This window comes from Nerophis lumbriciformis, linkage group LG06 (assembly GCF_033978685.3).
Source record: "Nerophis lumbriciformis linkage group LG06, RoL_Nlum_v2.1, whole genome shotgun sequence".
NCBI lineage: Eukaryota > Metazoa > Chordata > Actinopteri > Syngnathiformes > Syngnathidae > Nerophis > Nerophis lumbriciformis.
Window position 1 is genome coordinate 19,696,750 of NC_084553.2, and position 24,625 is coordinate 19,721,374.

At 39.6% G+C, this 24,625-nt stretch overlaps 1 protein-coding gene and 2 long non-coding RNA genes across 4 annotated transcripts in view; 1 reads left to right on the forward strand and 2 right to left on the reverse strand.

Annotated features, from left to right (window-relative positions):
* The window catches only part of cemip (cell migration inducing hyaluronidase 1), a 344,459-nt gene that overhangs the window by 10,208 nt on the left and 309,626 nt on the right, over positions 1-24,625 (reverse strand). For both annotated transcript variants that reach the window (XM_061963866.2, XM_061963867.2), the window contains 5 exons: positions 21,476-21,691; positions 19,899-20,110; positions 14,315-14,500; positions 1,051-1,255; positions 186-272 (listed from right to left, as the gene is read on the reverse strand). In XM_061963866.2, coding sequence (XP_061819850.2) covers positions 186-272; positions 1,051-1,255; positions 14,315-14,500; positions 19,899-20,110; positions 21,476-21,691 — 906 coding nt within the window. The remainder of the gene's footprint in view (positions 1-185; positions 273-1,050; positions 1,256-14,314; positions 14,501-19,898; positions 20,111-21,475; positions 21,692-24,625) is intronic.
* LOC133608559 (uncharacterized) lies at positions 8,056-9,038 on the forward strand. Its single transcript, XR_009815612.2, has 2 exons — positions 8,056-8,502; positions 8,920-9,038. It is a non-coding gene; the product is annotated as an uncharacterized lncRNA (long non-coding RNA).
* Positions 11,812-12,620, reverse strand: LOC133608561 (uncharacterized). Its single transcript, XR_009815614.2, has 2 exons — positions 12,348-12,620; positions 11,812-11,930 (listed from the first exon to the last, which is right to left on the reverse strand). It is a non-coding gene; the product is annotated as an uncharacterized lncRNA (long non-coding RNA).

Genomic DNA, 24,625 nt, shown 5'->3' on the forward strand with positions numbered 1-24,625 from the left:
AGCTCAATGTATAGAATGAAGAGCTGCAAGGTGAGGGTAAAGATGTGTGTGGCTTTGCGACGTTGACGCTGGGCTGGTTGAACTCGGGAGGTTGGTTACTTGAAAAGTAGATCTTTGGTCAAAAAAGATTGGGCCCACCTGTCTTAACGGGTGTGAGGGGAAGAAACTGGTTGAGAAAAGGTTACCTCAGTAAAAGCAAAGTCCTCCTTGATGTGAAAGAAGCGAGTATTATAGGACTCCATTTTAACCTCCAGTAAGTGCTCTGCTGAGTGCTGCAACAAACAAACCAACAATTAGCGCTCAACACAACAAACAAGACTGTTGACATCTGAGAGAAGATTCACACATGACAACTTAATAGAGCTGAGGTAGTTAAAAAATGTTTCTTTGAAATCAACTGTTTACAGTCAGGCAGGATTGTCCAAAGGGTGTCCCAAAACTTGATGAATTCCACATTAGAATATTACACAGGACAAAAACAAAACTGCAGATGGCCCAAATCCCCCCAACCCTAAAATGGCACCTGCAAACCACAATGGATGATTTACGTTATAATGTACAATTTTGGCAAGACACCTATTTGTTAGTTTATAGTATGTTAAAAGCCCTCAAAAAGTGATGTATTTGCTAAAATAATGATAGTAATAGTATTAAAGAATATTAATAGTAAGACATCTTTTCTTTTCAGAGGTTCCCTTGTCAAAACATTCCAAAACAACACAAAAAATGACATGTTCCTTGTGACCAAAAACGTGCCGTTAAAAATACCATTTTTGATCCCACATTTATCTTAAATCATGTTAATACAATCCTTTCGGTCATTTTGGACTGCTGGCCTTCAATTTATTATCCTGTATTTGCTAAAATGTCATTATTTGCCAGGATATACAAGCTCATAAGATTTGGACGATTTAGTTATCCGATTTCCCCTCCTCTTACCAAATAGGCAAACGACTGATTATCTTATGTCTTATACAATTGTTTCATAAGATTTCCTTGTAGTACTAATACTTGTCTGTGAATGAAATGGATTCCTTTGTGATCTCTCACCAGTTTGTCATTGGGGATCTTCCTGGGCATCGGAACATCCACAACAGGCAGCTCGGCGTGTCTTGGATAGGCCCGAGCCATGCAGTTGCTGGGTGGACTTCCTTTGGGGATGACGGCCGTGATCTTCACCCTCTCACATCCCTTGAGGGAGCAGAAGGCAAACTGATCCCTGTCATTATGAGCCTGCACTTTCAGGAAGAGCAGCCTGCAAGCACCACATGATCACATGATCAATCAGCGTTTCGTTAGTTTGCAACACACAAGATGTAACATGAGATCAATGCATTTTGGAGAAACATTTTGTTTTGATTTGAAAGTTCGAATTTGGACACCCCTAATGGTTTATTTTGTCATAACTCAATACATCTGTCGAGTATACCAATTAGAACAGTTCTTAACTTAATAAAGTGTCTTGTTATATATTGTACTTAGGTGTTTTAGCCTAGAATACTGTAATGTTTTGTGTATGAAGCCAATGTTATTGTCTGCGTCCCAACTAACTCTTAATTTGGTCAGTTTCTGATTACTGGCGTTTTCTGGCCACTGCTCTGTTTGCATGCAGCTTTGTCTGGAGACTGGGGTGGAGCAACAAAGCAGGTGGATGAAATCAGCAATTAACATTATATATTAGCCTTGCATTCATACCAGAAAGATGCATTCATGGATTCCCGTGTTTATATGAGTTTTCTATTTTGTTTCACTACTTCCTTGTTTGCTTGGTACTTCCTGGCTGCATCTTGTTTTTGTATGTTCAGTCATTGTCCACCCTTCATAACTAGTAGATTTTGGTTGTTACCTTTTCCTCTTGTCTCTCCAGCGTCTTTCTGGGCTGCCTTGTTACTCCATTCTTTGTAAGTGTTGTTTTCCCAGCCTTATGCTGTGCTATCTATCAGCTTTTTTAGACATTCCGAGACTGATTTTTACAACCTTGTTTACCTAGAGATGTGCCTATCAGTATCGAGCAATTTTCGTGAAAAGATCCATAATTGGCCATTGTCTATTAATGCTTTTCAATGCTAACCACAAAAGCCAATCCCCACTGGCTGATACGTCATTTATTGTCAGTCACTCGGCTGGCTGATAGAGGCGCCCAAACAGCTAACTGTGTATGTTCATACACAGTGTGGTGCGTGTCCCCACGGTAATAATCATCACCTGTATTATGGCAAATAAACAAAATATCTTGGCTTAAGGACTGGAGGACGAGGCTAAACATAACATACTAAGTCAGCAAGCAGGAGCGGACAAGACGGCATTCTAATCGCAGTGCTAGCTGCTAAGATATTTTGAAACAACTCAAGAAATAAGTGCTTTGTACAGTTTAAGAAGTTAAGCTGGAACTGCATTGCAGCAGAAAGTAAGCAGTTATTAACAGGAAATTAACAAGTAGATTCATAAGACTCTTGAGCAGGGCTGTCCAACTCGTTTTTAAATAAGGGCCACATCGTATTTATGGCTGCCCTCAAAGGAGCGCTTGTAATAACAAATAATATATTAATATATATGTTTAAGGCTAACACTAAGCCTCGTGATATGGTTACACAATTGTCTATGCAAGTGATCTGTTGATTTTGTGGTAAAAAAACTGGTAGCTCAGTCGCCAGAATTTTATTGTAAAATGTACAATGTTTTTTTACAGCAAATGGAAAAAATGTACCACTGCTTTACGCTACATTTCTGGGGAGTGAGCGGCAGTGTTTTTTACTGTAAAAATGTCGGTTGTTGCTTTTACATTGTATTGCTAGATGGAAAAACGGTATGACAGTTTTTTTACAGTAAAATTCTGGCAACTGAGGTCCCAGTTTTTTACTGTAAAATCTATCGTCATTTTTTACAGTATACAATTCGATTTATAATAAGTCAAGCCATTATATAAGTATTCTTGAACAAAAACTATTTTAGGAATATATGATAATGTAATATTTGTTACAATTTTAGGTAACATTAAGGGGACAAGCGGTAGAAAATGGATGGATGGATGGATGGATTGAAGGTTAAAAGATAGGATGGATGGATCTGTTTGTCTCGAGAGACAATAGAGTTTTGCGCTCAAATGTCAATTCATGTGCAACGCCTGTTGTGACTATATAAGCCAATTCTTGACAGGCATGCTTTGTTGCAGTTCTTGCATACATATTGTATTGTTGGTTGATTCAGTGGGGGTGTGACTGTTCGCTTTCTACGTTCATGCTTCTCCTCCCACTGTCTTACTCTTCTTAAATCACTCTGATGTACGCCCTCCTTCACTAGCTTCCTCCATTTCCCACGTTCAGCTGAAGAAGCTTCCCAGTTTAATGGGTTGATGTCACTGGCCTTCATATCACGCTTACACACATCTTTAAAACGAAGGACAAGTCTTCCCACAGCCCTTGTTCCAGAGGCCAGTTCACCGTACAGGATGTCTTTTGGAATGCGAGTGTCATCCATTCGACTTACATGGCCAAGCCATCTCAGACGTCGTTGTGTAAGGAGAGCGAAGATTGTCTTCATTCCTGTTTTCTCGAGGATATCCTTATTCGGGATGCGATCCTGCCATTTGATTCCCAGAATCCGCCTTAGGCACCGAAGATGGAAGGAGTTCAAACGGCGCTCTTGGCGTGCATACGAGGTCCATGACTCGCTGCCATAAAGTAGAGTGCTGAGAACACAGGCTTGATAGATCTTCATTTTCGTGTTGATGGTTAGCAGTGTGTTCTCCCAAGCACGCTTGGAGAGTCTAGCCATCGTTGTAGATGCTTTGCCGATGCGGATGTTGAGCTCGGCATCGAGAGAGAGATTGCTGGATATGGTTGAGCCAAGATAGGTGAAGTTCTCAACAACTTGCAGGGTGTGGTTTCCAATGGAGATCCTTGGAATGTTGCGCATATCTTGTCCCATAATGTTGGTCTTCTTGAGGCTTACAGTTAAGCCAAAGTCTTTGCATGCATCAGAAAAGCTGTTGATCAGCCTCTGTAGTGCTTCCTCTGATGGTGAGGCCAGAGCAGCATCATCTGAGAAGAGCATCTCTCTGACGAGGACTTTACGCACTCTAGTCTTTGCCCGGAGACGTACGAGGTTGAACAGTTTCCCGTCGCTCCTTGTGTGCAGGTAAACACCATCGTCAGATGATTTGAATGCTTCTGACAATAGCAACGAGAAGAAGATTCCGAAGAGCGTAGGAGCAAGCACGCATCCTTGCTTCACTCCATTCTCAATTGGGAATGGGGCTGATGCAGAGCCGTCACACTGGATAGTTCCTTGCATATCTTCATGGAATGATGTTATCAGCTTCAGCAGCTTTGGTGGGCAGCCTATCTTGTGCAAAAGCTTGAAGAGAGCCTTCCTGCTAACTAAATCGAAGGCCTTTGTAAGGTCGATGAAGGCGATATACAATGGTTGTCTCTGCTCACGGCATTTCTCTTGTAATTGTCTGATAGAAAATATCATGTCAATGGTCGATCTCCCCGACCTGAATCCACATTGCGATTCTGGATATACACGGGCAGCAAGCAATTGCAGTCTGTTGAGTAACACTCTAGCGAAGGTCTTCCCGACAGTGCTTAGGAGGGATATTCCACGGTAATTGTTGCAGTCGCTGCGATCACCTTTATTTTTGTACAGTGTGATGATGTTTGAGTCACGCATATCCTGAGGAATTGTTCCTTCATCCCAGCATTGACATAGAAGCTCATGAAGATGGTCTAGAACAGGGGTCGGCAACCCGCGGCTCCGGAGCCGCATGCGGCTCTTTGATCACTGATGCGGCTCAGCAGCTTACTTGCTGTACCCCCCCATGTACCCGTGTAATTTCCGGATTTCATTGCCTCTCGCAGAAAACTTCCGGGATTATTATTCACCGATTTTCACCCTTACAGCTATAACAAGGGCGTGCCATGATTGTACAACATTTGGCGCCCTCTACATTCTGTATTAACAGCGTACCAGCCCAACACTTGTCATGCGCCATACGTCTTCTGCTTGCACACGTATGTGACAGCAAGGCATACTTGCTCAATAGCCACACAGGTTACACTGACGGTGACCATATAACACAACTTTAACACTCTTACTAATAATGCGCCACACTTTGAACCAAAACCAAACAAGAATGACAAACACATTTCGGGAGAACATCTGCACCTTAACACAACATAAACACAACAGAACAAACACCCAGAATCCCATGCAGCCCTGACTCTTCCGGGCTACATTATACACCCCTTCTACCACCAAATCCCGCCCCCACCCCAACCCTGCTCCCTCACACATCAACCCCCCCGCCCCCCCTCTCTCTGTGTGTCGGTTGAGGTGGGCGGGGTTTGGTAGCGGTGGTGTATAATGTATCCCGGAAGAGTTAGAGCTGCATAGGATTCTGGGTATTTGTCCTGTTGTGTTTATGTTGTGTTACGGTGTTTGTCATTCTTGTTTGGTGTGGGTTCACAGTGTGGCGCATTATTAGTAAGAGTGTTAAAGTTTTTTTTATACCGCCACCGTCAGTGTAGCCTGTGTGGTTGTTGACCAAGTATGCCTTGCTGTCACCTACATGAGCAAGCGGAAGCCTCAAACGTGTGGCTGATCAGGCACGCTGATTGTAGTGGGTGTTATATGCTGTACCATCATGGCACACATGACGCTGACAAGCGCCATTCATTTTGAACCCGTGTGACGCACCAGCTTTCAAATTCCATATAAAGGTGTGGGCAGCGTGTCTGAGATCCCTGGTTTATACATAGCACAAAGCAAAAAAAAATTCATTGTATGCAGTGTTATTTCATTTAAAAATTTCAAAAAAATTTTGCGGCTCCCATTGTTTTCTATAATTTGTGAAACTGGTCAAAATGGCTCTTTGACTGGTAAAGGTTGCCGACCCCTGGTCTAGAAGAACAGTGTCCTTACTGTTCTTGATGATCTCAGTGAGAATGCCATCGTTCCCTGGAGCTTTGCCACAGGTAAGGGAGTTGACTGCCTTCTTGAGCTCCGCTAAGGTTGGGAGCTTGTCGAGATCATCCATGACAGGTAGGTTCTTGATGTTCTCAATTGTAGTGTCATTGACTGCAATATCCCGGGAGTAGAGTTCCTGGTAGTGCTCGACCCATCTTTCCATCTGGAGCCCACGGTCTGTGATGACTTCTCCAGTGGAGGATTTCAGTAGCACTACCTTCTTGGTAGTTGGTCCGAAAGCTTTCTTCATACCTGTATACATGCCACGAGAATTACCGTTATCTGCAGCCAGTTGGATACTCTTGCAGAGGTCGAGCCAGTAGCTGTTAGCACATTGCCTTGCAATGCGTTTGGCGTTATTTCTTGTCTTCCTGAGAGCCTCAAGTGTCTTTGCAGATGAAATAATGTAATATTTGTTACAATTTTAGGTAACATTAAGGGGACAAGCGGTAGAAAATGGATGGATGGATGGATGGATTGAAGGTTAAAAGATAGGACAGATTGCTTTATTGTCATAATTTTTTGGTCAATATGGAAAGAGATAGAGAATGATAAAGTACTTTATTGACACATATTATTTCCAGACTTTTGTGACCATATAAAATGATGTGGCTGGCCAGATCTAGCCATGAGTTTGACACCTGTGCTCTGTTGCTGTGTAGTGACCAGGCATACATGTAAGGGGAGGGCGGATTGTATGAGGGGCCGTTAGGGACATTATTCAGAATTACCTCTTACATACACTACTGAAATGCTCTCACACAAACAACTGAAATCTTTTTCTTTTATACACACTACTGAAACACTCTTATAAACACTACTGAAATGCTCTTACATACACAACTGAAATGCTCTCACATAAACAACTGAAATCTTTTTCTTTTATACACACTACTGAAACACTCTTATAAACACTACTGAAATGCTCTTACATACACTACTGAAACACTCTTATAAACACTACAGAAACACTCTTACATACACTACTGAAACACTCTTATAAACACTACTGAAACACTCTTATAAACACTACTGAAACACTCTTATAAACACTACTGAAACATTCTTACATATACACTACTGAAACACTTTTATAAACACTACTGAAATGCTCTTACATACACTACTGAAACACTCTTATAAACACTACTGAAACACTCTTATAAACACTACTGAAACACTCTTATAAACACTACTGACACACTCTTATAAACACTACTGAAACACTCTTACAAAAACTACTGAAACACTCTTATAAACACTACTGAAACACTCTTACATACACTACTGAAACACTCTTATAAACACTACTGAAATGCTCTTACATACACTACTGAAACACTCTTATAAACACTACAGAAACACTCTTACATACACTACTGAAACACTCTTATAAACACTACTGAAACACTCTTATAAACACTACTGAAACACTCTTATAAACACTACTGAAACACTCTTATAAACACTACTGAAACATTCTTACATATATACTACTGAAACACTCTTATAAACACTACTGAAATGCTCTTACATACACTACTGAAACACTCTTATAAACACTACTGAAACACTCTTATAAACACTACTGAAACACTCTTATAAACACTACTGACATGCTCTTATAAACACTACTGAAACACTCTTACAAAAACTACTGAAACACTCTTATAAACACTACTGAAACACTCTTACATACACTACTGAAATGCTCTTACATACACTACTGAAACACTCTTATAAACACTACAGAAACACTCTTACATACACTACTGAAACACTCTTATAAACACTACTGAAACACTCTTATAAACACTACTGAAACACTCTTATAAACACTACTGAAACATTCTTACATATACACTACTGAAACACTCTTATAAACACTACTGAAATGCTCTTACATACACTACTGAAACACTCTTATAAACACTACTGAAACACTCTTATAAACACTACTGAAACACTCTTATAAACACTACTGAAATGTTTTTGTCACACGCACACACCTGGAATTATTTTTCACTAGTATGTATAAACGGATTTCACCTGTGTGTGTGCTTTTTACACGTGCGTGTGAGAGACAACAATTTCAGTAGTATGTGTGCAAAGATTTCAGTTATATGTATGAGCGCATCTTACCAGTGTGTATGCAAGCATCTTACTAGTGTGTGTGAGCGATGTTGCATTCCGGTTCCGGTCACCAATAATCCCCGCCCCTTTTCAGGCAGGTTTTTTTTTTATTTTTTTAAAGCCAAGTTGTGGACAAAATGTCTGCGGACAAGTAGCTTAACCGAGGTGGGAGCTCCACTTCATAATTTGAGGGCTTCAGCTGAGAATATAAGAACACTTTCAATGCAACAAGGGTCGGGCTGCCGCCGTGCAGGACGCGGCACCTGAGCGGCCACACAGGTGCCTTTCTCCTCCCGACAGCCAAGCAGCCTGGAGCAAATGTTACCTTGCGAGTTTACGCTGCAGCATCATCAAGTGCAACGTTTCAGTTCATGGACATCGAAGCAAGAGGAGGAAAAGGTAATTAGACATTATTTATTTCTAAATGATTGTAGAATCACACGAAATGTAAGGCGACGTGGCATTGTAGTGCGCTACAATGATAACATGTCGAAATGTGAGTCACGTCGTGGTACGTCAGTAGCTGATCAAATACTAATGATAATGGATTACATTTATTTAGCGCTTTTCTATCGACTTGATAAGGGGTCCCCAAACTACGGCCCGCGGGCCGGTTACTGCTTGCCAAAGTCCAACATCCGGTTCGCTGGAGGAAAAAAATGTTGTATTATTATTTTCAATCTGTCTTTTCTAATCCATATTTTGGTGTCCCCTAGCCGCTCAGGCTAATCATATTGTCTAAAAATGCATTTCCCTGTATGACTTATATCGTCTTAGCTGTTTTCATGTGATCTGATTGTTACATTCTTATTTCAGAGTCACCACGCAGCTGCATGACCATTTCAACAAAGACGGAATAAACAACCTCTGGATTCATGGAACTTCTCTGCACACAAATATATTAATTGGAATATTCAATAAATTTCACATAGAAACATTGTGATTATTATTTTCAACAGTGTGTTGAAAACAACCTTTTTTGGCTCAGAAAGGTTCCTTATGTCTTATTATTCATATGCTTTCAATACTTGTCGGTGTGTAATTCCAGACATAGATGTAAACAATGAGACAACAATGAACATTTTTCAACAAGTGAACCCACTTGAAAATGATGGCAACTATGGAATAGACATTTTCACTTCAATTCTGCACTTTATTCAGTGAACATGGGAATTATAAGGTTTGTTAAAATGTTTTCTTCACTTGTGCAGTGTATTCTGCAAATTAACATTTTGTTTAAACATTTTGTAAAAAAATAAATAAATAAGGAACCTGTTATACAGACCTGTATGAAGTTGCCCACTTTATTATTGCAAATATCAAAATAACACTGCAATATGTTTGTGCTGTGAACATTTATGTTTCTACCGTTGAGGTTTTTAAGTTACGGTATTTTAAAATACATGTTCTGACTAGTAATGTCATCCAGCCCCCATTATCACACACACTTTGTCAAAATCTCCCCAAACGTTTGTGATACACAATGTTTTTGTTTGTGATTATTGTATTTAGGTTTGGGGCTAGGTGTAAATATTAACACATTAACTTAAACTATAATTTTGGACCCAAAAAATATTCAGCACAAACAATTGGGACAAGTGTGGGAAGATTTTGAAGAGGTGGGGGGGCTGGATGACATCACCAGTCAGAAAATCTATTTTGGAATAACAACAAACTTAACAGCACAAACACTTTTTTTTTTACAGCACAAACCAATGGCAGTGTTGTTTTAATATTTGCAATGGTAAGGGGTTTGTGCAATAAACTTAAGCCAGGTGTCATACAAGGCATATGTTCAGCTTATTTGTTTACATTTTAGCTGTCCAAACAAGTATATGTTAAAAGACAGTTTGGCAAGAATATAAAATGTGCCGTCAAAATAAATGTAAACATCCATGCCCATCCATCCATCCATTTTCTACCGCTTATTCCCTTCGGGGTCGCGGGGGGCGCTGGAACCTATCTCAGCTACAATTGGGCGGAAGGCGGGGTACACCCTGGACAAGTCTCCACCTCATCGCAGTAAACATCCATGCATTCATCCATTTTCTATCGCTTGTCCCTTTTTTGGGGTCGCGGGAGGTGCTGGAGCGTATCTCAGCTGCATTGGGGCGGAAGGAACTACACCCTGGACAAGTCACCACCTCATCACAGGGCCAAAACAGATAGACAGACAACATTCACACTCACATTCACACACTAGGGCCAATTTAGTGTTGCCAATCAACCTATCCCCAGGTGCATGTCTTTGGAGGTGGGAGGAAGCCAGAATACCCGGAGGGAACCCACGCAGTCACGGGGAGAACATGCAAACTCCACACAGAAAAGATCCCGAGCCCGGGACTGAACCCAGGACTACCGTATTTTTCGGAGTATAAGTCGCACTGGCGTGGCGCAGTTGGGAGAGTGGCCGTGCCAGCAACCTGAGGGTTCCTGGTTCAATCCCCACCTTCTACCAACCTTGTCACGTCCGTTGTGTCCTTGAGGAAGACACTTCACACTTGCTCCTGATGGGTCGTGGTTAGGGCCTTGCATGGCAGCTCCCACTATCAGTGTGTGAATGTGTGTGTGAATGGGTTAATGTGGAAATAGTGTCAAAGCGCTTTGAGTACCTTGAAGGTAGAAAAGCGCTATACAAGTATAACCCATTTACCATTTACCGGCCAAAAATGCATAATAAAGAAGGAAAAAAACATATATAAGTCGCACTGGAGTATAAGTCGCATTTTTTGGGGACATTTATTTGATAAAAGCCAACAGCAAGAATAGACATTTGAAAGGCAATTTAAAATAAATAAAGAATAGTGAACAACAGGCTGAATAAGTGTACGTTATATGAGGCATAAATAACCAACTGGTATGTTAACGTAACATATTATGGTAAGAGTCATTCAAATAACTATAACATATAGAACATGCTATACGTTTACCAAACAATCTGTCACTCCTAATCGCTAAATCCCATGAAATTTTAGAGGTCTAGTCTCTTACGTGAATGAGATAAATAATATTATTTGATATTTTATGCTAATGTGTTAATAATTTCACACATAAGTCGCTTCTGAGTATAAGTCGCACCCCCGGCCAAACTATGAAAAAAACTGCGATTTATAATCCGAAAAATACAGTACAACATGTGTCTGGGCCGGTACGCTGTTTGTATGGTGAAAAAGCGGACGCGTCGACAGGTTGTAGAGGACGCTAAAAGCAGTGCCATGACGGCACGCCCTTAATATTGTTGTCCGGGTGAAAATCGGGAGAAATTCGGTAGTATGGTTGCCCCGGGAGATTTTCGGTAGGGGCACTGAAGTGTTATTTTGATTATTTGCAATAATAAAGTGGGCAACTTCATACAGGTCCGTATAACAGGTTCCTTATTTATTTATTTTTTACAAAATGTTTAAACAAAATGTTAATTTGCAGAATACACTGCACAAGTGAAGAAAACATTTTAACAAACCTTATAATTCCCATGTTCACTGAATAAAGTGCAGAATTGAAGTGAAAATGTCTATTCCATAGTTGCCATCATTTTCAAGTGGGTTCACTTGTTGAAAAATGTTCATTGTTGTCTCATTAATGTTTACATCTATGTCTGGAATTACACACCGACAAGTATTGAAAGCATATGAATAATAAGACATAAGGAACCTTTCTGAGCCAAAAAAGGTTGTTTTCAACACACTGTTGTAAATAATAATCACAATGTTTCTATGTGAAATTTATTGAATATTCCAATTAATATATTTGTGTGCAGAGAAGTTCCATGAATCCAGAGGTTGTTTATTCCGTCTTTGTTGAAATGGTCATGCAGCTGCGTGGTGACTCTGAAATAAGAATGTAACAATCAGATCACATGAAAACAGCTAAGACGATATAAGTCATACAGGGAAATGCATTTTTAGACAATATGATTAGCCTGAGCGGCTAGGGGACACCAAAATATGGATTAGAATTGACAGATTGAAAATAATAATACAACATTTTTTTTCTCCAGCGAACCAGATGTTGGACTTTGGCAAGCAGTAACCGGCCCGCGGGCCGTAGTTTGGGGACCCCTTATCAAGTCGATAGAAAAGCGCTAAATAAATGTAATCCATTATCATTAGTATTTGATCAGCTACTGACGTACCACGACGTGACTCACATTTCGACATGTTACCATTGTAGCTCACTACAATGCCACGTCGCCTTACATTTCGTGTGATTCTACAATCATTTAGAAATAAATAATGTCTAATTACCTTTTCCTCCTCTTGCTTCGATGTCCATGAACTGAAACGTTGCACTTGATGATGCTGCAGTGTAAACTCGCAAGGTAACATTTGCTCCAGGCTGCTTGGCTGTCGGGAGGAGAAAGGCACCTGTGTGGCCGCTCAGGTGCCGCGTCCTGCACGGCGGCAGCCCGACCCTTGTTGCATTGAAAGTGTTCTTATATTCTCAGCTGAAGCCCTCAAATTATGAAGTGGAGCTCCCACCTCGGTTAAGCTACTTGTCCGCAGACATTTTGTCCACAACTTGGCTTTAAAAAAAAAAAAAAAAAACTTGCCTGAAAAGGGGCGGGGATTATTGGTGACCGGAACCGGAATGCAACATCGCTCACACACAATAGTAAGATGCTTGCATACACACTGGTAAGATGCGCTCATACATATAACTGAAATCTTTGCACACATACTACTGAAATTGTTGTCTCTCACACGCACGTGTAAAAAGCACACACACACACACACACAGGTGAAATCCGTTTATACATACTAGTGAAAAATAATTCCAGGTGTGTGCGTGTGTGTGCGTGAGACAAAAACATTTCAGTAGTGTTTATAAGAGTGTTTCAGTAGTGTTTATAAGAGTGTTTCAGTAGTGTTTATAAGAGTGTTTCAGTAGTGTATGTAAGAGTGTTTCAGTAGTGTTTATAAGAGTGTTTCAGTAGTGTATGTAAGAGTGTTTCAGTAGTGTTTATAAGAGTGTTTCAGTAGTGTTTATAAGAGTGTTTGAGTAGTGTATGTAAGAGTGTTTCAGTAGTGTTTATAAGAGTGTTTCAGTAGTGTATGTAAGAGTGTTTCAGTAGTGTTATAAGAGTGTTTCAGTAGTTTATGTAAGAGTGTTTCAGTAGTTTATGTAAGAGTGTTTCAGTAGTGTTTATAAGAGCGTTTCAGTAGTGTTTATAAGAGTGTTTCAGTAGTGTTTATAATAGTGTTTCAGTAGTGTATGTAAGAGCATTTCAGTAGTGTATGTAAGAGCATTTCAGTAGTGTTTATAAGAGTGTTTCAGTAGTGTATGTAAGAGTGTTTCAGTAGTGTTTATAAGAGTGTTTCAGTAGTGTATGTAAGAGCATTTCAGTAGTGTTTATAAGAGCGTTTCAGTAGTGTTTATAGGAGTGTTTCAGTAGTGTTTATAAGAGGGTTTCAGTAGTGTGTATAAAAGAAAAAGATTTCAGTTGTTTATGTAAGAGCATTTCAGTAGTGTTTATAAGAGTGTTTCAGTAGTGTGTATAAAAGAAAAATATTTCAGTTGTTTGTGTGAGAGCATTTCAGTAGTGTATGTAATTCTGAATAATGTCCCTAACGGCCCCTCATAGGTGGTGTTGATACCAAGGATAGTATCAGATTATGATCGATATTAGGGTAATTACATCAATATTCTTATTGTCAAAGAATCTTATTTTTGTTTTGTTTACACATTCAGGAAATAATTCCATGGAAACAATGACGACTTTGAGGAAAAACCCCAAAAAGATTTAAAAGAGTAGTTTTGCTTTCGTTTAGGTTTTATGCGTTTTGCTCATTTGCTATGTGATAAAAGAGAATAAGGAACTACTTTAAATATTGTGATGATATTGTTAGTGTCAATAAAACTCACCATAAATACCTTCAAAACCATTACAGTTAATATGTGTGTTTGGTATGGGAATGATAGCAAAAAACCCTGATCTGAAGGAACATCCCTATCTTTTTTATAGCTTGACCTTTGTCCCCGCTGCAACTGCCGGAATAAAATGTTTAGCATTCATAGATGAGTTTTTAATTGAACTTTTGTAACCTTTGTTGTTTTTCTACTTTAGTGAAAAGCAGGACATGTTCCAAACAAGTATGACACTTAAAAATATACAAAAATACATTTGTGAATTGAGTGTGAGTGTGTGTGTGTGTGTGTGTGTGTGTGTGTGTGTGTGTGTGTGTGTGTGTGTGTGTGTGCGTGTGTGTCTGACCCGGATTCTTCCTCCCAGTAGTAATAGCCTCGGGTCAGGTGTGACTGGTTGATCTTCTCCCTCTGCATGGTCCTCATGAAGACTCCGGTCTTGCGCGTCTGTTTAGTTAGGCGATTGTGGATGTCAGAGATGATGACAAAGGTGGTCCCTTGGGGGTAGCAGATGCCTACATCGATCCAGTCTTTTCTAAAAATAAAAAAAAAATGAACAAAATAAGAATAGATCCAGAGCAATTCAAATGTTTTTTACAACCATTTAAAATGATAAAGTGTTGAGAAATTGTTACTTTGTGGTTGTGAATGCTTTTGTTCTAAAAGTCAACACAAAATCAAAAATTTTAAATCCTAACCTGATCCCTGAGGTTCAAAAGGTTATTTATAAATGTCATAGTTTACACTGAATATTGCAGGTTAAAATGCAAAGTATACGCATGTCTAACCGTATTCTTTCCTTAATACAAATGACAGCATGATTCCTGCTATAACTCATTGTGAACAGCAGATGGTGCTAGAGTTATTTGCATTGCTCTCCATTGTGCGAGGTCATGAGCTGCTAAAAAAACAAACACTTTGAGAGGCTTGCCATATTTTAAGAGTAAATCCAATAACAGTTGAAGCCTGTGGACTTATTAGAACTCTGTTTTCAAAACCAATGATGTTTAACAGCAAAAAGCTCTTAATGCAACACTTGAAACGAGCTGAAGCAATTTCCATAGAAATTGCGTGTGATTGCCCCAATGCTGAAGCTGAACTGAAATTAGGAATGAATTAATGTATAACGAATGAGGAACATATTTCAAATTTAGGAATGGTTTGAGTATTGAAAAGTTAACGCTCAACTGAAACGCTATTAGAATGTAGAACGAATGGTAGAAATTGTTTGACTTTGAAATGGTTTGAATGTCAATGACCGGAAACTGTACTGAAACGCAGTATGAATATTGAAATATTCAAAGTGTGTTGTAATGGTTGGAATAAATTAAACTATACGACTCATTGGGTTACGGCTGCAAACTTAGCTTAAAAAGTAAGCTTGCTCAATTTGACATACTTATTTAAACTGTCTGGTTCATTCCAGTGACGGGCAGTCACAAGCTACCTGTAGCTAAGCTACGTAGCTTAACCACGTTTTCCAGTAGCTTGGCAGTAGCTTAGCTACTTTTTTTTTTAACAAGTAGCGTTTCCTGTAGCTTAGCTACTTTTAGACCCATGTTGCGAGGTAGCTTAAATCAAACTTACAAGCTACAAATAGAGAAAATGGACTTCGAATCCAGGACAAAAAATATACGGAGAAAATACAATGACCTGGATGAATGAGAACATCCATACATACGGAAACAATCCATGATGATTGGTTGGTGTTCGTATGATGAGTCACAATTGGCTAAGGTTAGGGCGATACATTATGGACTGGCCAATAAGAGGCAAGATAAGGTGGGTCATCGGAACCAAGAAGCAATATCATAACAATCACGCACTCATGTCACATGACGACGAGGGAGTCAGAGACAGAGACACGCTTCAAAAAAAAAGAAACATACTTGAAAATGATCAGAGGAATTCTCTCCCACAGTTTAGATTTTTCATTTAGTGAGGAAGATGACGTGCAGGAAACCCACAATAATGTGTGTCCTTGGCCATATTGAGTCTATAAATAGTATAAGTTGTCTACAACATTGTTATAACTATATCTCTGCATAACATTGCAAGCTTATTAGAATTAAAGGAAACAACACACCGGTCTTTCCTTGTCTCTCACTGTGGTTACAGTAAAGCCAAGTGCTACATACGCTTCATCATATTCTGGTATGGCAAAAAAAGCATGTTCCCTGAGATCACACGCCACCCCCGGCATTCAATAGGTGTGGGCCAAAGAAAAGGCAAACTAAAATAAATACGTACAATGAGGTGCGGGGACCCCTATAAGTAGTTGTAGGGTGTCCCCAGCTAAATGACAGATAATTAATAGCAGTGGACCCTTATTAGGTCCATTTGTACACCCTCAGTTACATTAACATTGATATTATACACGTGGGCCCATACATATAAATGCCATTAAATGTAAATTTGATGTATCAAGCTACTTTTGCCATGTAGCTTGTAGTGTAGCTTGCTACAATTCTCCAGGGATAGCTTCCCCTGTAGCTTAGCTACTTTTAATTGAAAGTAACTCGTAGCTTAGCTTACTACATTTTTCCAAGTAGCTTGCACATCACTGATTCATTAATTAATTTCTTGTTGTCGGTCCGCCTGTGCTTTGAACCTGAGACTTTTGGCATGAGAGACAGGCATGTTGGCCACTGAGCTAATCCTCAAACTGCCACTGTTCAGCTTTGGCTCTTAAAGTATTTGAGAGTGCATTCTAGATATATAATGTTTGGACTGATTGTGTCTTCTGGTACCGATCGGATAGTGGCAACACCTACTCCTCAATTTGACAACTCTTCCGAATTTTGCGGAAGACTCCTGTAAATTAACCTTGTCCATGGACATCCCGAATTAAGTTACAAATGTCCCGGATTTTGATGTTTTTGTGTGGGAATAAAATATTGTTGATCTTTATTAAAACACACCACACTGAAACAACATTTTAGGGCCTTATTCTCTATACTTAAGTGAAAAAATATACACAATTTCACTATAACTGGTTCATTTGTCCCAAAGTAGTCGTCGTTGGCTCTCGCAAGGTTTCCCATGATTAGTGGTAGCATCCTCTCCATATTGTTGACGGAAGTAGCTAGGTTGCCAACCGTCCCTTGAAAAACGCAAATGTCCTGTATTTAGAGACAAAAGTACGTGTTCCGTATTAAGCTGTCGAGGGACACACGTTGTCCCGTATTTTTATTACTGTGAGAATAAAAAATGTCCTCGAAATATCAAAAGATTCCATCGAATGGCACACACTCACAACAATCTTCCACAGACTAAGCTATTCGATGCCAGAATGCCTGATCGCTCACTTGTCAAACTCAATTGCCATCCGGGAATTCGCTTTGCCTTGACTGTCAGTTACTCAGCCTCAGCTCAGCGGCAACTAGCTGGCCAGAGTTAACTGTTAACTGTGGATTCCAAATGTGAGGATTCCAAACTGTGGATTCCAAATGTGAGAAATTTAAAAAGTTCGGACTTCGAAGTGTCATGTTTTATATTTCCCCTGTTTGCATTGTTATGTCTGCCTTTTCGTCTTGACGGTTTCTCACTCTCTCTCTCTTCTGTTGATTACAGACTTGGTTGCACCTGATTCATGTTGTCTTGTTGCTATTTAAGCTTGGGCAATGGGCAACTTGTTGGTGGTTCTTTCACGTCGTCACGCCTTCCTGCGAAACCTGCCAGCAGTCCACTGTTTCCAGTGTTCAGCTTTGTTACTTTTGGCAACAACCAGTTGTCTCCAGCTGACTATTTTTGTTGTAGATTTAGTCAAATAAATATATTTTTGTTTCACCTGCTGTTCCGCCTCTGCATCTGGAGTCCAGACCTAACTGAGACATTAGGCGAATATCGCTTTTGTCCGACGTGGAAGCCACATTTGGGTATCACGTCTGAGAGGTACGTGCTAGCTTAGTTATTCTACGACTTAGCAACTTTACTCTCTTGTTGTCTTGTCCTAAAAACACTTGTTTGTTCAAGTTGTTAAACTGAACATAGTGTCCAGTTTTACCAAAGTGACACTACACTTAACGATAGTGACACTACACAGCTCTCCAACAGGTAGTTGGTGATACAGTAACTTAACAAAGTGTCAATATTTGCTTCAACTCTTAGTATTTTTCATAATTGTTCAATTCAGACGTTATGCTTCTATATAATATTTCATATGAATTTATTTATTATCAATCAATCAATCAATGTTTATTTATATAGCCCTAAATCACAAGTGTCTCAAAGGGCTGCACAAGCCACAACGACATCCTCGGTACAGAGCATAAAACAATGACCACACTGCTGACGTCAACGTGTGTTTTTTTTAAAACAAAAATTAAATGTAGTCAGTCATATAAATAGAAGAAAAATATCTCAGCTCTCTTTTATTTTGGTCAAAGTAGTTTTCATACTGATGAAAGTTGGAGACCTGCTCTATCATAAACACTGCTAAACAGTGAATGTATACTTTTTGAAGTGAAGCACTATGGATGTCTCCATAGGAAGGTGATTATTAAAAATATCTTTAAGAAAAATGTTCCTTTTGATTTAATTAATTTTTTTATTTTGCACAAAAACCTGATTATTGAACAAATGGTTTAATGTTTGTATTATTCCAAAATCTGGACATCTGTTAAAATTCTGGTTGGAGTCAAATAGTATAACAATATGAGTGTGTGAAGATTGTCCGTCGTCAGGTCATATAATCCACAAAGGACTAAGCAATACAACTGAACTCTTCTGAAAAATCTTCAACAAACAAGAATCCAGTTGCCTTTAGTAGTATTTTGTAGCGTCCCGGAAGAGTTAGTGCTGAAAAGGATTCTGGGTATTTGTTCTGTTGTGTTTATGTTGTGTTACGGTGCGGATGTTCTCCCGAAATGTGTTTGTCATTCTTGTTTGGTGTGGATTCACAGTGTGGCGTATATTTCTAACAGTGTTAACGTTTTTTTATACGGGCACCCTCAGTGTAACCTGTATCGCTGTTGATGAAGTATGAGTTGCATTCACGTGTGTGTGCGTACAGAAGCTGCACATATCTTATGACTAAGTCTGCACGATGTTAGAATGGATGAAAAGCGGACGTGACGATAGCTCGTAGAGTACGTTATAGGCAGTGCCTTTAAGGCACGCCCCCAAGACTGTGGACCGGGTGGAATACGAGATTTAATGACTGATGAACACCTTGGTTCGATAATGAAGGTTGCCTCAGCTCAAAGCCTGAGCCCCGACAATAATGAACTAGCATCCAAGAAAAGATGCCAGGGATCTGGCATGGGCACATCAGATTAGATCAGTGTGTTGCCAACTGAGCAGTTTAAAGTCCTGAATGGTTGGTTTATTCATTGTTATTTTATTTTCAAATGTATTAGCCTGTGGAAAAAGTTAATGTTGATATTTACCTCAGAAGGCTGCAAATAGAAAAGAGGCATTACATTTTTATTTAAATTATATTTGATATGCCATTGATATTTTTTAATTATTATTATTATTATTATTTGAAACTCGATTTTGCATGTCACTATAAAGTTATATAAGCCGTGCTTGTTCAATATTCAATGCAAAACTTGTTTGGGTCCCTATTAAAAGGTTAATTTGTTCAACCTTGGCCCGCGGCTTTGTTCAGTTTTAAATTTTGGCCCACTCTGCATTTGAGTTTGACACCCCTGCTTTAACGTGACAGGTTCATGATGGGCGTAAAAGTCTGGCTGTAACGCACTTGGACTCTGTGTATTACAGAAAATTCCAAATAATTTGAAACTGAATTTTTTTAAAACTCATTGAAGAAGATTTCACCCGACAAAAAGAACGGTTCAAACGATTTAAATCCCGAAAACAATATGACATTCTTCTGACCACACTTCTGCGTACACATTGTGTGCATTTGGCTGGTGATTATTTCTCAGCATAAAATTACGTGATCGTTCATGTGTGTTACCACTGACTTGTTGAAGTTGATGATCCAGATGGTGACCTCAGCAGGTGCAGCTTGGTCCCAGTGGATGGTGTAGCCTTTTGCCAAGGTGATCACTGGCTGAAACTGCTGGTAGTGTTTTCGCTTTCCCAGAGCGCCCTCTAAGGTCAGGGGACGATCGGGGTACTCGTCTCTCACTATGTGCATGTTCAGGTTGGCAGGGTTACGTGTCTGGACGTAGATCTGTAGGAGCAACAGCCAAGGAGTTGCTGGGCTGACATGTAATCCCATTCAGACCATTTCTTTAGTGGAATGTAAAATGTCACAATTTAAAAGTACACTTTAAATTGGGTTTTTCTGACTAATTTGTCCCAAAGGGTCAGTTTAAAAGCAAAGCATATGAAAACCAACAATTTCCCCCATAAATTTAACATCACTACCTTTTATTGAAGACGCTTATCAGTAAGGGAGGACGAGGAGAGTTATTTCTTGAATTCAATAGTGTTTCTCACCATCTTTAAAGTGCTGGTACTCACGTTCTATCCAAAAAAGCACAAACGACGACTGCACATTCACACAACATTGTTTGCAACTGATGCAATCCCACACATACACAATACAGCTTTACGGTACAACACGTTACATTTGTCAGGCCCTACTTTAGCAGTGTGGTGCATTCACTAACACTCTGGAAACATGGACTCTAAGGCTCTCGTTGACTTTGATTGGACTATTACTGTATGCTACAACTAAGACACTGTATGAAAACCGATACATATTTGTGGTGCACATTTATGCTTAAAACCGGGCGTATGAAAACTGAGTCATCACTGTACATTTACTGTATGTTTAAGCTTTCTAACTAACCCAAAATGGGACTGTTTTAAAGAGGTCATATTATGATTTGATTTCTACATTCAAAACACTGCCTTGTAGTCTACATTACATGTAATGGTGGTCCCGTGGTCAACATTTTGCATAGATTTAGTTTTACAGACAGTCTACAAGCTTCTTTCTGACTGTCTTTTCAGGATGTGCCGTTTTGTGGGCGGTCTTTCGTATATGCCAAAGCCTACACCAGGCACAGCCCCCTTTGACTGCGTCCATATCGAGTCTATTGACAGATATAAGTTAGAACTATATGCTACATTTATTTAGAACAACCAGGGATTTTGGCATGCATATGCAGTACATGTACATGTCCCACAACAAGAGGATAGAGAAAAAGAAGGAAATTATTGACTACAACTTTGGCCTACAGCTAAATAAAAATGGCGGGTAAACCTCCACCATAAATGGAGATATTCGCTGATGTAACAAAGGTCAAATACATCACTAAAGTCTCAAATTCCAAACGGCTTGTTTGGAGCAATTTTGGAAGAAGGCAAGATTATTCTATAAAAATCTCCATCATGGTGTGATTTCAAATTCTCTGGACTTATGGGTATCCCAAATACACAACAAGGAACAAGCAGGTGAGAAAAGTTGGTTTTGCATTATACTACCCCTTGAAAGTCATACTTTTTAATAACACATGCACACTATGCATTAGCACAACAAATAAAACAGCATCTGTGTTAGTAAATGAACAACAATCCATTAATTTACCTGCGCATAGTGGCCACTGCAGATGGCAGCCCTCCAATCAGGCACATCAATGCAGTCGGGATGGCGGACCAGCCAGTTGTCTTGCTTCACCAGGTAAGCACCAGGATACTCACTAACTGAGCCGTCAATATCGTGGAAAATGGTGGTCTTGTCTCCGTCCATCTGCATCCTATTAAACCACGGACCAGGCTCCCCAAAAAACACACGGGAGGTCATCTGTGGGAGGCACAGAGAGCTTGCACTGCTTGGTGTCGCCATTGATTCAGATTTAGTTTCACTGGTTTTTAGCCACCAAGTCCATGCATACAACATCTCTAAAAAACATAACAATAATGCTGCGCCACTTTAAACCTGACCCATGACTTTTTATGACAGCAATTCTAAGTAAATGAATTGAAATGTACAAACAAATAATTACATTCTGTTGCTAAAATATATCATAAATAGGGATGGGCACCTTTCACATTTGAACCAATTCTGTACAAACGCCTGGTAATCGAAACAGGTATTCAACGGTGTGTGTGTGTTCATGTGGTAATAGATGTTATTTTTGTTTAATAACCCAATCTAATTTTTCTACATTTAAAACACTTCCTATTGTTTTACAGACCATCTTCAAGCCGCTTTCTAGCCGTCTCCGTTCTGTCTGCGGTCTTTTTTACGTGGCTCCATTTCAACAGCGTCTTCTCTCCGTCATCTTTGTTATAGTTTTTTGTGCTCCCAAAAGGAACAATGCGCTACTTTTTTATTAGAAATGGCAACAGCGGAGGATGCATGTGCATGTACCACCCAGTCTGCCACACAGCAGGAGTTTAACAAAAAAAAAGGAACTTATTGAACACAACTTTAAACTACAATGGTAGACTCGCACAAAGCTCTTCGGGTAAAACTTTACCAAACAGTATATGGAGATATCCACTGACGTCACCAATTGGGAAAGCGTCACAAATTGGGAAAATTCCAAACAGCTCGTTCGGCGAAATATGAAGGAAGGCAAAATTGTTTTATAAATATCTCCACCATGCCTGTATACTTTGGTTTCAAGTTTTCAGAACTTTTGCACAAAAACAGGTACCAATAACTAAGAGAAGTTGGTTTTGCAAAATAGGTCCCCTTTAAGATATCACAGCAAGTAAGCAAGTATGCATTCATTCCAGTTTGTCCACGGTGTGTTTCTGCATTCAGCAAGTAGTCTTAGTTAAGTAAATTGAATGTGCCAGTCTTTTGTTGAGTCTTAAAAGTGTTAATAGTGTAAGTATTGTACTTATTACACACCAGCTGTTTGATTATAACGTGCATCTTAGCAGTAGTTGTCATTACCAAATTTGGAGGTGTTAAAATTGCCATGTAAAATCTCTAATGCTAATCAGTAGCAAGTATATGGCACATCTAAAGTAAAAGAGCATCGAGCTAGCACAAAAGTGTAGCATTCTTTTTGAGTGCTTTCTATCAGGCAGGCTTGCTTTATTGGCATAGGAAATTTAACATTTCTTAGAGGCAGTCTAGCTGAGTCCGCTCGGAGTACTTTTCTACCTGCCAAGTGTTCGAGCTGGTGCAGAGTCTGCAAAATAGACCTGACATCACTTGCAACAAAGGTATCGAAATATGGTATTTAGAGATGTCCGATAATATCGGCCGGCCGATATTATCGGCCAATAAATGCTTTAAAATGTAATATCGGAAATGATCGGTATCTGTTTCAAAAAGTAAAATTAATGACTTTTTAAAACGCCGCTGTACGGAGCGGTACATATCCGGTAAAACACGGACGTAGGGAGCAGTACAGAGCAGTTGCGTCTTCCGGTCAGCAGCCCCTCCCCTCTCCCCTCTCCCACACACAACACAGGAGTTGATGACTGCAGCATGAGAGGTTTACTGGCGACGCTTGATGACCTCATCAAACCGCTGCGAGCGTAGCATAACAACAACAAGAGTGTGATGTTGCCGGTGCTGTAGCCGTGGCTAACAAGCGAGTTCGCTCGGTGACTGACTAACGACTCCATGTCTATAGTTTGGGATTATTTTAAAGTGTCTCTGACGGATAAAAAACTGGCAATTTGCAATGACTGCAAAAAGTTGGTTATGCGAGGATGAACTGAAATGAAAAAAAAAGAGAAAAGGATGGGGATGCCATAAAGTAAAAAGTATCAACAAGGCGAGGAAAGCAAATGCCTCCTTCCTTTAATACGAGCAATTTAATCTCCCACCTCTTCAAGAATCATAAGGAGATACACGATGAATACAAGCGGAAGATGGATGAAAAGCAAACACCAAAAGCAACTTCGCAGTGAAGGGAGGTGCCCTGTCTCAACGCAGCATTTCAGAAGCTCTGACTGACTGCTAGGTCACTTCAAGCACTCACCACTAGCTTACAGCACATTTGTGTTACTCATACAAATACGTTAGAGCAGGGCAGATTGAGCCCAGTTTATAATTTCCTGTTATACAGTATGCCAGGCAGTCTTGCACTAAAGGAGGACTATGTTATTGTTTACTTTATTACTCTAGTATACTCTGGACTGAAGCTGTGTGCCTTCATTGTTTTTGTAGCTGTTGTTTTGAGGCATGTTTAAAAAAAATAAAAAATAATGCACTTTGTGAAAGTCAAAGTATAGTATTTCCCATAGTTGTAGTGGGTATTAGGATTATCTCAGGGAGAGCATGTCCCAAATTCCAAGCTTCTGTTTTGAGGCATGTTAAAAAAAATAATGCACTTTGTGACTTCAATAATAAATATGGCAGTCCCATGTTGACACTTTTTTCCAAAACTTGAGTTGGTTTATTTTGGAAAACCTTGTTACTTTGTTTAATGCATCCAGCGGGCATCACAACAAAATTAGGCATAATAATGTGTTAATTCCACGACTGAATATATCGGTATCGGTTGACATCGGAATCGGTAATTAAGAGTCGGACAATATCGGAATATCGGCAAAAAAGCCATTATCGGACATCTCTAATGGTATTGTTTGATTTTATGTGAATCGGTTCCCGTTAGTACAGACAGAATTTGGTCGGTACCAAATTCACTACCCATTCCTAATTATGAATTACTTAGTAGTAACTTTAATTCCAAATTTGGTGTCAAATAGTAATTAAGCTTCTTTTCTGATGCTAATATAGCATACAACTTGATTGTGGAACTGGATG